The 17,926-nt window shown below is 40.4% G+C and overlaps 1 protein-coding gene across 1 annotated transcript in view; it reads left to right on the top strand.

Annotated features, from left to right (window-relative positions):
* Positions 1-1,472: 1,472 nt before the first annotated feature.
* The window catches only part of grik3 (glutamate ionotropic receptor kainate type subunit 3), a 33,677-nt gene continuing 17,223 nt past the window's right edge, over positions 1,473-17,926 (top strand). Inside the window, exons 1-5 of the mRNA XM_068735548.1 lie at positions 1,473-1,611; positions 5,292-5,399; positions 7,487-7,600; positions 11,311-11,514; positions 17,509-17,732. Coding sequence (XP_068591649.1) covers positions 1,534-1,611; positions 5,292-5,399; positions 7,487-7,600; positions 11,311-11,514; positions 17,509-17,732 — 728 coding nt within the window. The 5' untranslated portion in view covers positions 1,473-1,533. The remainder of the gene's footprint in view (positions 1,612-5,291; positions 5,400-7,486; positions 7,601-11,310; positions 11,515-17,508; positions 17,733-17,926) is intronic.

The following is a 17,926-nucleotide window of genomic DNA, read 5'->3' as shown; positions in this document are numbered from 1 at the left end:
AAATAAATGAACACATAAATCATCCAAAAGGCAGAATAAGTGAAACTAATAAAATAAACCTTAAAAGTGAAAAAAGTTCACTGGTGTACTCTGCCACCTAAATGAATGAAGAGGAAGAAACACGCCTCCTCATCAGAAGAATAGTCCTGGTTCTGTGCTGGCTTGTTTAATGGCAGGGTCAAATATTGGCAAGAATAGCACAAATCCACTGGGTTATCTCTCATGCTTTCAACGGTACAGATGGGGGTGATATAATGCTGTGCAGAACATTCATTTAGTCCTTACGCACCAATTATCCCTCGGACACGCTATTCACCCTCCACATTGTTTCAGAACAGGTGCATCCCTTTACAGCCAATCTTGTTCAAATGGATAGTTTATAATGGATAATGCACCATTGTCTCAATATGTTTCGAGGTAAATGATAGGGACTTTGGCTTACTCCAATGGCCACACCGTCCAGATATCAAACTCACTACGGCCCATTTGGGATTGTTGGAATATGCTACCAACAAATCTGCAGAAATGTAATTATGCCATCCAAACAGATCTTTATGGAAGGCATCCAGCCCTTGTTGAACTCATACCATTAAATACAGGCTGGTCAGGCTGTTCTGGTGGAGAACTCAGACTTGTTACAGATTGTGTAGCTACAGTTGTGTTGGCAGTAAATAGATGTATATTCTCAAATTAAAGATTATTCATTTTAGTGCAGTTGTTGATAAACAGTGGGCCATTTGTGACGTATTGACTCATCTGTGGTGTAAATCTAACATTTCATAAATATAGACCTGATTTAATCAGCCGATTTAAGGTAAGCAATAAGATCTTATCTATATTTCAAATGCCCACTAATTTGCACTTCTCATTGTTATGATATTACACATTAATCATTTAATTTCAATAAAATGTTTCCTATATTATTCTGGAATTAAGTTTTTAAAGGTCTGTTATCCAAAATGCAAAACTATGTGCTGGCCATCACCATGAGTTCAAACGAAAAGGATTGTTTTATTGACCTGCTTTTAAGAGAAACTATATATATATATATATATATATATATATATATATATATATATATATATATATATATATATATATATATATATATATATATATATATATATATATACATACACACATTTTAATAATCTAATTATGTATGTTAATACATTTCAATATTGTTGTATAAAGTACACCTTTAAAGACTCCATCATGTAATAAAATGAAAGACAATTATAAAGTATATAATATATATATATATATATATATATATATATATATATATATATATATATATATATATATATATTGATCTGAACGTGAAATGTCTGCACTAAAAAGTGATATGAGAAAAATCCTGTGAGAATTCCTTCGGATGTTTCCATATTAGTTTGATGGTGACCAAACCATTATTTATGTCTTTCCACAGACATCAGCTGAATTAATGTTCACCCCTTATTCCAGACAGATGCGGCTCTGACCTATGATGCCGTCCACATTGTATCCGTCTCATACCAGCACGCTCCACAGATGACGGTAAACTCGCTGCAGTGCCACCGCCACAAACCCTGGAGATTTGGAGGGCGCTTCATGAGTTTCATCAAAGAGGTGATGGGACATATTTGGCCTGTTGTTATTTGATTATTGATATTAGAGCATAGCGACTGAGTGGTGAACATGACAATAGCAGTGGATTGTGGACCGTGTAGTCATTTGGGACTTCGGATATTTACCCAGCAAATCAATCATATCCACACACAAAGCAAACCAAGCCTTGATAGACACATCAAAGCGGTGTTGTTGTCAGCATTATAAATCCCCGGTATTCATAACCTATTTTCCAGAAAAGCACGTACTGTAACCTTTTGAAAGCACAACTAGTGTAGTCGGCTCTTATTTAATCTAACATGAGAGTCTGACACTGCCTCAGAATACACAAACAAGCCTGTGCAAAATGGCAGATTAAGGGTGTGCAGAGATGCTACCATTTGTATCTTGATTTGTTCAAACAACAAAATCATTTGTGATTTTATTTGTCCTGGGTGTGGTTTATAAACGGTAGGAATTCCATTTGTTTTTCCCTCTTATAATTGCCACTATTATCTCAAAATTAAATCTTTAACCTCCTGGATCTACTGTATTTTACAAAGGCTTTGCCCTCTAACCAGGATCCCTCATCTGTGGTAACTGCCCAATACATTTACATATACCCACAGAGCAATCAGAATGATGGCTATGGGGGGCTGTCCATATAAAATGGCAGAGCTAAACCTCTTTCCTCATCCACTTATCATTAGCAAAATGGCTGACAACTTATGTTCAGTGCCCATGGCTTTGTCCGAAGATTGTGTCCTGCACAGGCTATAGGTCTTTGCTGGTGGTTTACATCAGTGCTAAGCATCCTGCCGGCATTTGCAACTAGTCCCAAGCGTGCTTTTTGGCTTATTTTCCAGTGATGATCCCTCTTGAGCTTTACTGTGACGACAGTGAGACTGTGGCCATAGATCTCCTGACCTTATGCATGACGACATCCCTCTCCACCGAGATGCTAAAGACTTTAAAAAGTAAAAAATGCTATACACTGAGGAACCAAGACCAAAGTAAGCCATTGTGGCTGTGGCTGGCCATCACATTCAGATGACACAAAAAACATAATTCCTCCGTCACACTGTGCCATTGCCTGGCCTGCAGTTTTCCTCAAATCAGAAAAGGGAGGGAGCAGTGGGTTAGCAGTCTCTGTCACATACTATAGGTCCACTGATCTGCACCTGCAACCCAGGTGCACAGAGGCATGTGTGCATGGCCCCGCATGTGAAAATACAACCTTTTGTGTCGCTAGAAGCATCTGCTTTGAAAGAAAGTATGGATAAGTGAAAGGTTTGAAATGGCCGCCGCTGGTGCTTCCTCCAAGGATTTTCTTCATCAGCAGGCCACGCGACGTCCTTCAGAGAGCAAAGGCTGATCTTCCCTAGTGGCAGCAGGCTCGTTCTCTCCACTGGTATTCAAAGACATAGACCAACCATTTCCTCTTGAGCTGCAAAGATAGCAGGGGTTGGAGAGATGTTTGAAACCCTCATCCTTTCTGTTTAGGAGCAAAGATGACAGTCCATGTGTATTCAGGACTTTCTTGAGGTCCGTGCATTGCACTAAAAAGGGACTTGTCAGGATTTAAGACTGGTGCTTTTTGTTTTCAGTGCAGCACACTAAGACCAGTGTTGGCTATTGCCCACAGCTATTTATAGTTTTATTAGGTGTGTGTCTTGTGTCTTCTGGTCTTCTACTAAAGCAGTCTCACTTGGCCACTCCAGAGAGAAAAGTTGACAGTTATCATGCATTGCTCCTTAAGTTTATAGAGGCCTCTTAGATAGATAAACCTGGGGGAATATACAGTAACTCTGGCTCTATAAATACAGCTGGGGGTCTCAAACCAGCCTTCCCTGCTGCTTCCTTTAAATAAGGGGAAAAAAGAAGGAGGTGGTGAGGGCAGACCAGGCCTTAAGGGATGAATTGAAAGTACATGTAATCTGATTTTCAGTATGCAGTTTGGGGGTCAAGCCTACATTATAGAGGCCTGTTATCTGTCTTTATAGAACTAGAATTACAATGTGTAACCATCCCTTTGTAACAACGTATCAACAAAGACATTACTGCATCTTTATTTTTAGTATGCAGGAAGATGAAAAAATGCAAAATCCTTCCACTCATGACGTGGCTGTCATTCAACCATTCCTATCATACGTAGAACGTAAGAACCTATTGTGTAAAGTGTACAATTGTGCTCTGGAATGCCCCATATTATTATGTTTCTCAGCTTCACATCGGCAACTGGCACAACATCGATGAAAACTATTGTTTGTGTATGAGTTGTAGCAGCAATCGCTGCTTGTCTGCCAAATGTGCAAACACAGTATCGCAAAGGCCTATACCATTACAATGCACGACAAACAATGTGTTGTGTGGTGGATAAGGTCAGTAGAAACAGTGAGCATCGGGAGCGATCCCAACGAGCTGTACTATGAGCAGCTATAGTGACCTGTAGTGATCACGACTAAAGCCAGTGAAATAGTATTGCATTGTCCCTATACAAACGTCGTGTTTGGTTATAAAAACACATAGTGATTTACGCTCTCTTCTAGACAGGCGTCTGACATGTTCTGAAGGTCGACTTGGCCCTTCGGGTGGGATGTGGCTGAGGCATTTATGTCACTCTCTGAATTAGAGCTGTTTGAACATGCCACCCACCTCGGTGGCGATAGGCCAGATGGAATGAGGGGGTTTGAAAAAGGAGAGTGCCACAAATTTATCCTTGAAGCTTCGATCTTCTCACAACACATTCTGGCAAGCTACAACAAAGACAAGTGAGAGCTATAGCCTGTAGGGTTGTGACAGTTTGGATTTTTAAAAATCATAAAAGCGCCGCAACTCGACACACAAGGATTGATTACTCTATTGTACCAATAGTAATTTGAGATCTAGTGCCTGCGTCACAGACTGTGACTGAATGAAGGTGGCACCGCCAGACAACTAAAAACCTGTTTATGCAGAAAGATCACAAGAGACACACAGAGTGAACGAGTAAGCTAAAAAAAACCTATCTTGGCATTCCATTTTAAAACAGGATTCACCCCACAATTGTACAAATCAGATACAGGTAAGAAGCCTTAGCATCATGAGTGCTGAAAGATGGCTATCTCCATTAGCAACAGTTTGAGAAGAACTGGTGGGTATTAGGGAAACGCAATAGGGGATGGGCAGTTATGTGTCCACCACACATCCCCCCCCCCCAACGGGGAATCAAGCAAAAGGAGGTGGTTGTTAATTAACTCCGTAGTCTGGAGGGAAATGCGTTGGAGGCGTTGAGATGTAAAATGTAATTAAAAAAAGGAAATGCAACCTGTACGGTGTGTGTTTGTACTTTTGATCTAGTATGCTCGGAGTTAGTGGGTGTCGTACTGTGTTGTACTTTGTTGATAGCCGTTGTACAATTCTCTCTGCTCATTTGTTTGTTATTATTTTTGTGATATTGTAATGTGTATCACATTCTTTGTTGTAGACAGTAGGTGTGACACAATAGTCAACCTCAACACTTTGCTGAATCTGCATCTCTTATAAGATCTGATTGGACAACAATCAGGCATTATAAGCACCCCAAATGTATTGATTGCATCAGATTGTACAGATTTAGACTCTTATGTGCCAGTATTCAACAAAAACAAGGTTTGTAATGTTTAACTTACGACATGAATGTGTTTGAATGAGTATAAATATGTAGACATATTATCTTTCAGTCTCACTGGGATGGTTTGACGGGAAGACTGTCATTCAACAAGACGAGTGGTCTACGCACAGACTTCGACCTGGACATCATCAGTTTAAAGGAGGAGGGACTTGAAAAGGTACATTTTTGGCTCTTGAATTTTTTGCTTCGATGGAATAAAAGCACAGCAGCAATGTGTCACCCCATGCAGTGTAAAAGAAAGTGGAACTTCTGCGATGAATATGCCATAAAACAAGAATTTAATGGATTATTGATTTCACAAATACGTTTCAGATTTTTTTCTCTTGATGTGGAAGGAATAATGCAAATTTGACGGTATCACTTACCTTCTAACAAGGAGGCAAATTGGCTGTTTCAACATAAGCATAAGTTAGTGGATCATAAAGCAAATTGGATTAGGGTACACATTAGGGTGTTAATTGCAGCCTCTCTTAATGATAATTTGAGGTGATGCCCAAAATGCTGTTTGGTGGTAATGAGCTGTATAAACATTTTTTACAAAAAACGAACTAAAAGGTTGGTAATGTAGAACTTATTTTATTATACTGGAAGGCAAAGTACCCCCTGGACTATAACAGCTTTTCTCTACTAGAGGGCTTTCATACATTATGAATACATCAAATAGGGATAAGTCCCATTATGACTTCCTCAAGTACTCCCTAAAGGCTCCACGCTATAAAATAGCAGCAGCTTTTCAGCTTGTAACCCTTCTGTTCAAGAAAAAAGAAAATGCTGCTTTGAAATGATTCTTCTTCTCTATTTCACTGGCATCTTGTCCTGCGTACGGTCAATTAAGTTGAAGCACAGACATCTTGCAAAAGTAGTTGAGGCCATATTAACATCTTCTCATTGTGTCTGTGACAAATCCCACGCTGGAGCATGTTAGCGTTGATCCAGCAGCGTGCTGAGGATTTTTTTCTCTCTTGTATATCCGTGGAATCGGCTTTAACTGTTTGAGCCGGTTAAGATGTGGACTTTTCTCAACTAATCCATTGTAATTGAATATTAGCCCAAGTTTGAGCTTCTGCTGGAATTATGAACAGGTTCTCAGAGTGCCACTTCCACTCAACGCCAGCATACGCAGGAGGGTGAAATAAATGCAATGCTCTCCATGTGGCTGCATGAGTAAATAACTTTTGAATCAAATATTTGGCTAATCATGTTTAGTGAATGAAGCTAATTGTAATTGGGTACAATTAGAAGAGAATTTTGCAAAGCCGAAAGCATTCAGAGATATTTTTAAATCTCTCTCCTGGAGTCCTCTTTGGTTGTGAGACAAGCTGTAACTAATATGCTTTTCAAATTAGAGCACATGCCTCTCTCTGGATTAGGCAGGGAGGACATTAACAGACGTTTTTCATGCTTTTTTGTGGAGGGGGGGTGTGTATGTCTTTAAATGGATCGACCTCAAGCACAAACCCCAGTGAATATTAAAAGCTGTGTCTGTAGTAATAAAGAAAGCAGGAGGGATAGGAGGAGTGTTTGGCGGAGGGCTCGACTTGCAAACAGAGATTGTTACCGACAGCCACAGGACTATTTGTGCTAACGATATGTCCCAGAGTGTGTCCCTACAATATGCAGAGCTTTTTGCCTGAGGGCTGCTTGCATGTATAAATCCCTTTATTTCTTCAAATCTCTTGGTTTATCTCACTGCGGCTCATGCTGGACCTTCATTCAAATTAACTGTAACCTTTTTTTTGCAATATTTGCTGTTTTTAATAACGTTCTGCTTGTTTTAGCCTTATATTTCTTTTTCATGCACGTTTACACCACGTCAGAAACCAATAGAATATAATGAGTCATTATTTGTATGCTTAAATTGATTCATGTAAACTATGGCAACATCTGCATGAAAAAGTGTCACAGCTTAGTTTGAAGATAAGTGAGTTAGTTTTGAAAATCTCATTGCAATCTACAGTATTTTATTCTGTTAAAAGAATATTCATTGTTTTAACATACGATTCATCAAATTATTCGGGTTTCTTTGATTTGCCCATCATGCTTGATTTCTATCAAGATACACCTGAACACCCCTTGCTTTCAAAAACAACCTGGCTTGCTGATATAAAGGTGACTCAGCCAATCATCTAATGCTGCTGGAGATGTGTTCAACCTGGCTCTGATGTAGGAGACTGGTTGGAGGGGGGGGGTCTGCTGGGGTCATAGCACACCAACACTTAGCTACATGCTTTTCATCTTCCGCAGGTGGGGAAGTGGAGTGCGTCGGGAGGTCTTAACATCACAGAAGTGCCGAAGCGAAAAGGGATGAACATCACTGATTCCCTAGCTAACCGCTCCCTCGTCATCTCCACCATCCTGGTAGGTCACCTATGTAGCCTTGTGTAAAATATATCCTACCCTTCATGTCTCCTCAGGTTTCCGTCTGGTAATACAGTGAAATTCAAGCTTTACAGCAAGGTCATATATTTAGCTCTTTCCAGCATTAGCCACGTTTTATTCTATAGTTATTGCAGCATTTGGAAGTAGTGCGCTCAATTTACATTCACTCATTTACCTGGCTAGCTTACGAGTTTCCCCACTGTGAGTGGGCCGCTATGTAAGAGTTTAGACTGACGTTGGTGGCACTGTCTTGCTCTTTATTTGTATTAGGAGAAGTTTACACTCCAGGTCCACCAAACAAATTATACATAATGGCTTTAAGTTTATCCAACTTTTTGGTTACCTTCTACTCCTTTTATTTCTTGTTTCTTTAAAAGTGAAATCATAATATGTACGTAAGTATTTAAGGTACACAGTGCAATTCTAAATTATTGCTTACTTGCTCGGTCAAAAAAAGACAAACTATTTCTACACTGCCATACAAAAACAATGCTATTTCTGTGTGTGACATTCGGCTCTTCAGCATGATCATGTATGGAGCCATCTTGTGTATATTTGAGCGAACAGTGTGTGAAGGATTTGGTGGCATCTAGCGGTGTGATTGCAGATTGCAACCAACTGAATAACCTTCTGCTCGCTCCTCCCCTTCCAAAGACAGCAGTAACGTGACCCGCCAAGTGCAAAACAGTGGTAATGCCGTTTGCCTTGTACAGAGGCCATCATTACCTTAATAACGCTACTATAGGAGCAACAGAAGTCAGACGGCACCTGGCGGTACCACAGTTTTGCACTCTGCAGCTCAAAATGCAGTTTTAGAAGTAGTACCATGGTGGCCTTCAGGTAACACCAACAAGCAAAAGGCTTTGTGTTTGGGCTACTCTAGAAACATGGCGGTGCAACTCCGTGAAGAAGAACCGCACTCTATGTAGATATGAAGTGCTCATTCTATGTTAACAAAAACATGATTATTAGTTTCAGGTTATATATATATATATATATATATATATATATATATATATACTAATTTTAATTATATTATATTATATTAATTATATTATATTCCATTTATGCTAATAAATCCCTGAAAAGGCACACTGGCCCTTTTTAGACACTTTTTGCAGGGTTCTAAGGTTTTTTTTAAAACAAGTTTAAAAGAAGTGAGACGGCGCTTTCAACCACCTCATTGAGCTAACTTGTGCTTAATTAGCTAGCTAGCTACAGCTGATGAAAGAGACCGTAATGAGGAGTCTGCTTTTGTCTAAAACCAAGGGCTCATTGTCTGAAAAAATTCTAAGAATTTAAAATGTTGGATCTGCGACCATCATTATAAACTGCATAAGTATGCTGTGCAAGAATGGGAGGCTTTACAGGTTTAGTAACAGGAACCTAAATTATCAGTGATTCAGACTAGATTCTAAAGTCACATCATGAGAATGTTAAATGAGGCCTGGAGTACAAAAAAAAAACAAAGTAATAGACAGTTACACAGAATGAACTATTCTTGAGAACGCAATAATTACATGTGCAGATAGAAAGAACTAGGTGAACCCTCCCCCAGCTCCCCATTGCATTCATTTGATCCCTGGCTGTATGTACTTAACGCTGTCACTGGATGTTGGGGTCTTCATGGAGCTACCAGGGAGGTGCTGACACAGATGCTCCCCCTCCTGCACCTTTTCAGGATAGATATACAAGCTGCAGTGATAAACACCATCATTATGCCTATATTGGACCACAAGGCTGTAATTATGACAAGTGAGGTCAAGGCAGGACATAATTAATGCCTATCAGGTGCCATCCATGTTAATTCTGTCTCAAAGAGGAGAAATTGAACAAGGACTTAAGTGTTATAATATTGAACTACTGCTCTAGGAAATGCCGGTATTGGCTGATTTTATGTTGCAGTTGAAGTGATGTTAATATAAATGTGTATCAGTTAGATTTCAAGTTACCTAAGATGTTTGATCATTTTTTGAAGTGCATTTGAGTATTTTTGACATTTGCTATTTCGTTGGGATTCATTAGTTTAAGATGATAAAATTGCCTACTTTCAAACTGCTGAAGAGAGTTTCAACTTTAATATCAATCCCCCCCCCCCCCCTCAATGTAATGGCATTGCATCAAACTGATTCCAGTGATGCATGAACAAGACGTCTGACAGCTTTATAGTGATAACTTTCTCAAAGAGATTAAGGCACTTAATGTGTTTTCCCTCTTACATTAATTGTTTGCACTCCATTGCCTGTAATGTCTCCGTGCAAGCCCACCTCCCTCCTCGTTCTGTTATGCACGCCCATGCTGCGACTGTGAGGGTAGAACTGGTATAAACACTTTGATTTGAGTCCAAACCTTGGGGAATAGCAAAAATTGGAAGGCTAGAAACAGATGGTAATGACTTTTTCCCTTAACATGCAAACTTTTTGATCAAGTTAATTGGACGACTTGAGCAAAGTTTGTGGCTAAGCATTTAGTTTGCTCTCTAAATGCATTGTCATCATCATGTATTCATAACTTATTATTTATTTAAGAGGCCATCCTAATTGTGATGTCCAAGTGGCTTCATATTTTGATCGCAAACAATTAAAGATGTTTTATCATTTATGCATGTATTTCTCTGAATTGTATTTTGTTAGAATTTACAGAATAAATGATGCACTGCTTAATGTTAGCTATAAACTGTTCTTTGCATATAACTGAGCTCAACAGACTACCAACACATGTTTTGTTTTCATTGCCCCAACCTCCACCTTCATCACCTCCACTTTAACCCATGAAAAATATCTATCCATGAGCGGAAAACAAATGCTGTGACTGCCTACCTTCTCCTCTTTGACTATATATTTTTACTTTGTGCCACACAAGCTGCAGTTGGAAAAAAAAACACAAAGCGAGGGTCACCTTCACCAGAGAATTAATTACGCTGCTACTGATCTCAGTTAGTTAAATATGCACCTGGCTATTGGAGGCTGTAAACTGTATTACAGTCCTTGCATACATGGACCAACATGTTTTGCAATGCACAGTGGGACATGCAAGTTTATCAGGCAGGGAAATGGCAACAGGCACCAGATAAAGGAATCCATTCATGAGCTATTCTGTGTCAGTCATTGTCACTGCAGGCATCATCTCTGTTGCTCTCCCCTGGAGATTGGTGTCAATTGATGAAGGCAACATCGTGGGCATGTTCCATTTCACTGCGGCATTCTGTTCCTAATCAAGCTTTTATATAGCCCAAATTATGAGCAGCCAGGCAGGATATTACAGGCCAGTAAAGAGTGTCAGCTACCTGACCATAAAACGAACCGACCTGTACACCAGCTATATAGGTCAACACACAGCAGTGTGGGGGAGAGAGTAGGTTTAGTTAGCTCAACACCACAGGCACATAGTACAAACATCCATTTTATGTGCATTACCATCACTATAGCAAGACACTTTACATGACAGACTTAAATTAGCTTGGTTCTCCTTTCTTTAATACATCAGTGTAGGAAAAACCTCAGCCGTCTTTCATATTTGAACGCTCCCTGTACCCGCACGCTGAACTGGAATCTGCTGTCACTGCCTGTTAAATGCAACAGCGACTCATCAGCTCAGATCACTTTGCTTCAATTAAGTGCATGTGCTGAAACAAATTGGAAAAGCTGACCTCAACATTGCTTTTCATTTGATCTTTTGCGTCTGTGCAGGAGGAGCCATACGTCATGCTTAAGAAGTCTGACAAGGCGTTGGTTGGGAACGACCGTTTCGAAGGATACTGCATCGACTTGCTCAAAGAGCTGGCCAGCGTCCTGGGCTTCACGTATGAGATCCGCCTGGTGCCTGATGGGAGATACGGCTCCCAGGACGAGAAGGGCCAGTGGAACGGCATGATCAGGGAACTCATAGAGCATGTAAGTTGTACTTGATGTTGTCTGCTTCACATTTTTTTCTTAAAGGAATAGTTTGACATTTTGTAAAATATGCCCATTTGTTTTCATGCCAAGTTGCAAGCTTAGCAGTTGCCAGGCAACTCCAAGAAGTTACGGCTCCCAACCAAGGAATAGTCCAGGATATAAAAAAAAAAACAGATTTTGTTTTTTGTTGTGATTAAACAAATTAAGTTTTGTGTTAATTAGTGAGCTTCAGAGGTACTAGTGATTTTGTCACCTTTAGATGGGGCCAGGCACATATTTACAGTATTTATGCTAAGCTAAGCTAATCGACTGCTGGCCTCAGCTACAGATTTATTATACGAACACGAGAGAGGTATAAATCTTCTTGTCTAACTCTCAGCAAGGAAGCTAATGAGCGTATTTCCCAAAATGTCAAACTATTCCTTCATGACGTGCTCCATCTCTAGAATTATGCAGCTTCACGCGCCGTAAAAATGTTTTACATCATCACGCAAACTTACAAAAGCATGCCATTGAACTAAATTGAAGGTTATGTCCTCTGTGTGGGCAGTGATATAGTTATGATTGAATACAAGTCAGGAAGAGCCTGCAAAGCTGTCAGTTACATTTATGGCACAATTATGTCAAGGTTGCCTAAAAGTTACAAGTGTGTTGATGTCATTCAGTGAGGCAAACCACTTCCTTCAGCTGGATAAGCCAGAGATCCAGGATGAGCATGTGATCCTGCATATATTGTCAGGATGCAGGAGAACTAAGCGGCAATCATATTGGTGAGGCGTAGTGGGCATTTCAGCTGTCTTTGTCAAACTTAAAGCCTCAGCGGCCATGAAACAGCCGCACACCGAAGTGATGGTGGCAATTCTCTGCTGGCATTTCATAAGTGTCCCTGTCGGTGCTCTCTTTTGTCCTCAGCCCCATCGGGTCAGCGCTGTACTCAGCTGAAAACTTGTAATAGCTTAAGTGGCATTTAGTGCAGGGAATCGTATGGCAGGAGTCAATGGCTTGGTGCTGAAAGGGTTGGGAAAGGTGGGCTCCCACTGCAGCACTTTATTTCACCATCCAAGCTTTTCGCTAGATCCATGTTAATAACAATAACCTTGAAGGGAACAAATGGATTACTAAAGGGTAGAGAATTCTGGCGAGACATGACTCCATCACCAAACAGCACATACGCTCTCTGTATTAGTCTGTTCTTGGTTTGAAGGGAGATTTTGCTCGTTGGTCAGAGAAAGTCTGGACTGAGCTTACTGTAAATTAAATATGACCGGAAGCTGGTGAACAAACACACATACCACCAATTTGCTCCATTTGCTGAATCAGAAATCAGCAGAAAAATACAGTTGAAGATGTATCTATGCAAGAATTTTTAGAACGTACTTATATATTTTAGCTTTTCGGTAGGTTTATTGTCTTTGTGAATACCAGCAGAAGTCAAGGTTAGAATCTGTACCGACATTTATTGCTTTTACTGGTCCTTATCGCATGACCAAGGGTGCATGAAGTCTGCTTTGTGGATTTTTAGTGGGTTCTATTTTGTGGTCTGGTGCTTTTCTTACCCCTGTCGGTATGGACAAGCTGATCCGTGATTCAGCAGACCTGAAACATAAACTTTAACTCAAGCTCAAGAGATCTGACCCTGGAATGATATGAGAGGCCAATATGGCGACAGATTCCTTGGGTGTAAACCTCAAACTACCCAACTCAAACAAGAACTGCTACGTGTACTGTAACATGCTATTTTATTATATATCTATCTTATACTAAATACAATGAAAGATATTGTATGCATGAGTTGCATTCATTGTGTACACCATACACAGAGAGATAGAGAAGGGAAAAGTAAAAGACTGCTACTGTCATAGTTTTTATCTGTTCAATTTGTATTCATAACTACTTTCTATTAACCTCTTAAACATCTATTGCCCCCTCATTGTTATACAGACAGATTAGATGTATAACAGTTTACGGGGGATCGGTGCGTTTGCTTAAAAATGGGTCACAGCGTTAGATAAGGTGTGAGGTGGAAAACTGGGGAAAGCGGTTGGTTTGAGCTGATAAAACTGGGCTAACCTCAAGGTTCATGCATTAATGCTATCAGCTCACATAGTGCACCGTCATAAATCACAGTTCCCCTTCACTGTGCATAATGGGAGACTCGGACACACTGGACACATCACATAAACAAATCACAACATTTCTACTGGTAGCATCTAACTATCGCCAAGAAAACTATTCTTTTAAACTGGAAAAACAGAAGCAAACTTACCTTTTCACCGTGATTCAATCTTTCAACAGAACAGATAACAGTGGAATAAAACTCAGCCCTACAAAAACAACAATTTGAACAATTCCATGAAAAGCATTTACATATTACTGTCACACAATGATTTACTTGAAATGTCTTTCTCCCCACATTCATTTCTATTTTTTTATTGACTCATTCATATTATTCAGTTTCTGTCGTCCTATTAACCACTGCCACCACAATTGCCTCAAATATTTTTATGCCCAAACTAGCTGCTTCCCAACAATTATTATTCACCACACATCTTCCTCCCATGCACAGCTACAGTTAATGGCTCTATTTTAGTATTCTATATGTTGTGAACCTGTATCCAACCCTACTTGCCTATCTGTATGTCACTCCTGTATCTTTGTCGTTGAAAGTAATTAAAAAAAAAGATCATAGAAATAGAGCGAAGCTCTGTAAGAGTATGTGTTTGCCTATATTTTTGGATGAATACTATAATGCCATTTTCTCCCCATTTAACTGCTGCGTACGACAAACTGCAATGTTGTCAAGTGCAACGATTCAGCACTGTGTAACATACAGCCTTTATTTTGTGTAGTCACAAAGCTCACTGCGGTGCCAAAGGGCATTGTTTGGAAGGTGCTAAATGATGCAACAGGCCTTGTTAAACTTGATTTAGTCATAATAGATGATCACTTTAATCATGCTGTGATGCAAATGTTAATAGCGTGCTTAGCACATCATTTGTTTCTGTCATGGCAATTCCTGTTCCCCTCGACAGATACACTGGGAGGCTGTAGCCAGCCGACATCATCTATGAAAGACACCGACTAGTCGACTAGATTTAGGTCTGAATGAAAGGCTGCTCGACATTATGTGTATTCTGGTAAAACACACACATTTTGTTTTGTTTTTATGCTTATCTGAGGATTTTGTTTTGGTGATGGTGGAAACCATGTGACCGCAAGTGAATGGACAAGTGTGACTTTGATTTTGATCTGAGACGACAGGATGACATGGTGGTGGGAGTGGCTGACCCGTAGCTGCGAGGGCAAAAGTTCAACTGCCTCAACAGCAAACATGTCTGTCTCGTCTGTCAAAGCCCCCTAAAGTAAATCACAGCTCTGAATGCACTGCTAATGCATAGCAACAGTTGCTTGATTGCATTACATATGCTTCATCATTGGCCCTTTGTGTAGCATGATATGAGACATAAGAGGCATATCTTCACTGTTATGCTAAGAAGTGTCACGCTGTGCATCCATTTATCATCATGGGTCTTTTAAATGCATGTTCAACTGGCGAATCAGAGCTTTTTATATTTCCTCAGCATCGCTTTAGCAAAAATTGCTCTCTGTTATCGGTGGTGACCATTGTATAGTTCAGCAAAGTGTGTTTCTGCAATTGCACCACATTCTACTGAAGCAAAATCTGCTCTTGTATCTTCTCTAAATGTTTGAAAAAGGAGAAAGGGAACAACAAAGGGATCCCTATATGCAAGTGCTATACAATCCTTATATCAGCATTGTGATTCCAAGCTGTAAAATACACATACAGACCGTATAGCACAGTGTGCAAATGTTTGCTGAGAGATAAAAAAAGCCTTGGTAGTAAGCAGTATGTAATTACTGTGTGTTTGGCACTGTAGCAAATGCACTAATGTCCTCGGCTGTTTATCAATTCAGAAAAAAAGCTAAGAATGAGAAAGAGCTCACGGTAATAATGCTCAGGTACTCTATGTTCAGGGTACAGTCAATGGACTGAAGAGGCATGGATTGTGTAAGTTGTAACTTCATCATCAGGTGAGGAGGTCCGGAGGGAGAACACTACTAAAGCCCACCATCTGCAAACCCAGATAACACACAGCCATGTGGCACGCAGCAGGGCACATCAGGTAATCTTGATTGTGCCCACTTTGTGTGCCTAAGCAGAAAGCAGAACAAGGACATGCGGCATGTATATTAGCGCACCGTAGGGATGTTTGGAATCGCATGCTGGTTGATCTTCCAGCTGAGTGGCAGGTTGGTTCAAAGCTGCAGTTGGCAGCAGAGAACAGAGGGACCAGTATGTGATGTACAAATTTGAATAGTTTAAGAGGGACAGCAGATGCACTGCAGGATGCATCGGTTTTCCCATCTTTCCATCTCTTCAGAGGCCACCGTGTATTTAGCTACCATGGTGCTGACCACAGGAGTGCACAATCCGCAGTGCCAGACCCACAGTTGAAATGTTTCCTCTCTGACCTTTGTTTACTGCCATGTGGTAGTTATCACATGAATCTGAGGAATGAGCTGTGTAAACCACGGGGGAAAGTCAAACTCATGTTAAGAACAGCCTTAGCGTGGTTTTAAGGGTAAAACAAATAAGTTGCAATAGAGTACAACATATCGCAAGAAGTTTGCAAAACATGGCTCCATCATTCAGCTCTATGTCTTTCCGTCTTATTAAAGTTATGTGTGGCTTTGGAACTGTCAGAATCAGTTCCTGCGGGATCAGGTCTAACGGTTTTGCACAAAGACTCAAAACAAACTCATTTTATTTGGTGAAAATGCTGTACGGTGAGCGGTGAACAAGCCCTCATCCTCTCTTTGCCGCTCAGTATGTAGGAAGAAAAGAAAGCCTCCTTTTTTTGAGTTGTGTCGTTTCTCGGAGGAAAGACCTATCCGAGCGTGAACCAAGCAGCTGGTTTCATTAACCTCCTGTCCAGTCGGGTTGCAGGGGAGTTGTGGGGGACGCAAATTTAAATGGTAACCTTCTGAATATGCAGTCATACGCATATAATAGTCTCGGCAACTTCTTTGTCATGCTCGGGCGTGTCCATTGCATAATGCTATATGGTGTCATATGTCATTCTATTGACACAATATAATGGCTTCATAGATGGCATTGCATCTGATACATTGGAGCAATGCGAAAGGCATCATTAAAGAGACAGAGACATATTTCACTTTCACATTGTACATTCCACGGAGAGTGCCACCGCCATGTATTGTTGTGTACATCCAAACTTCAACTGAAAGACAGACCATATATAACCCGGTTGTATCCGCCCAATAAATAATTGACAGTATCAGTGATACTGACCATGACGAAGAGTCTACAGTGGCTGTGTGAGACAGCGCTTGGACATAGCTTAGACATTTTTGGAGTTTGCATGCTAACATGCTCATAAGTTCAATGCTAGCATGCAGTATGTATAGCGTTCAACAGCTTCACCATCTCATTTCAGTATGTTAGGATGTTAATATTTGCTAATTAGCACTAAAAGAAAAGCTGAGGCAGATGGGAATGCCATTTGTTTTGCAGTTATTTGGTCACAAACCAAAGTATTAGAAAAAAAAGTGCTACATGACAAGTTACAGAAGTTAACAAAAGTCATCCTGAGGGGGACATGCAGCTCTGTACCAAACGTCATGGTAATTCATTCAATACTTGTTGATGCATTTTACTTAAAGCAGCAAAGGTCAATCTCTGGTCAATCAATGATGGGACTACAGGAAAAGTCAGGTGCTCACCAAAGTCATTAGAATTCATATTCTGGGGAACTACAAATTACTGCCAAACCAAATTTCATTGGTGCAATACAGTATTTCAGTCTGGACCAAAGTGGTGGACCAAGAGACAGACGTTGTGAACTCCAGGACAACGCTGCAAGCTTTGCCAAAAAAAAACAAAACAATGCCAATATTGAAATAGAAATCTGATTTTCTCTATTTATGTTCCATGTTTTTCCGCGACAGAGAGCTGACTTGGCAGTGGCTCCTCTCACCATAACCTACATGCGTGAAAAGGTCATCGACTTCTCCAAGCCCTTCATGAACATGGGCATCAGCATACTGTACCGCAAACCCAACGTCACCAACAACGGCTTCTTCTCCTTCCTGAACCCCATGACTCCTGACATCTGGGTCTACATCCTCCTGGCCTACCTAGGTGTTAGCTGTGTCCTTTTTGTCATTGCCAGGTAAGTCCACAAGTTGCATACTGTTTGTCGTATCTGTCCTTCATGCATTTCTCCTTGAGGTCTCTCAATAGACATAGTAATTTACTCTGATATCATAGCAGGCTGAGATGTGTGTAAAGCAGCCAGTTTCTCATACTGTGTTAGATGCTGGGTAGTGATCAAGGCAGTTATGTCTGCATGGGCTGTGGGAGGAC

The sequence above is a fragment of the Cebidichthys violaceus genome, unplaced genomic scaffold (genome assembly GCF_023349555.1).
Source record: "Cebidichthys violaceus isolate CVI_PGR_0920_01 unplaced genomic scaffold, fCebVio1.0.p SCAF_7, whole genome shotgun sequence".
NCBI classification, from domain to species: domain Eukaryota; kingdom Metazoa; phylum Chordata; class Actinopteri; order Perciformes; family Stichaeidae; genus Cebidichthys; species Cebidichthys violaceus.
Note: the sequence above shows the minus strand (reverse complement) of the source record. Positions and strands in the feature narration are given on the sequence as shown.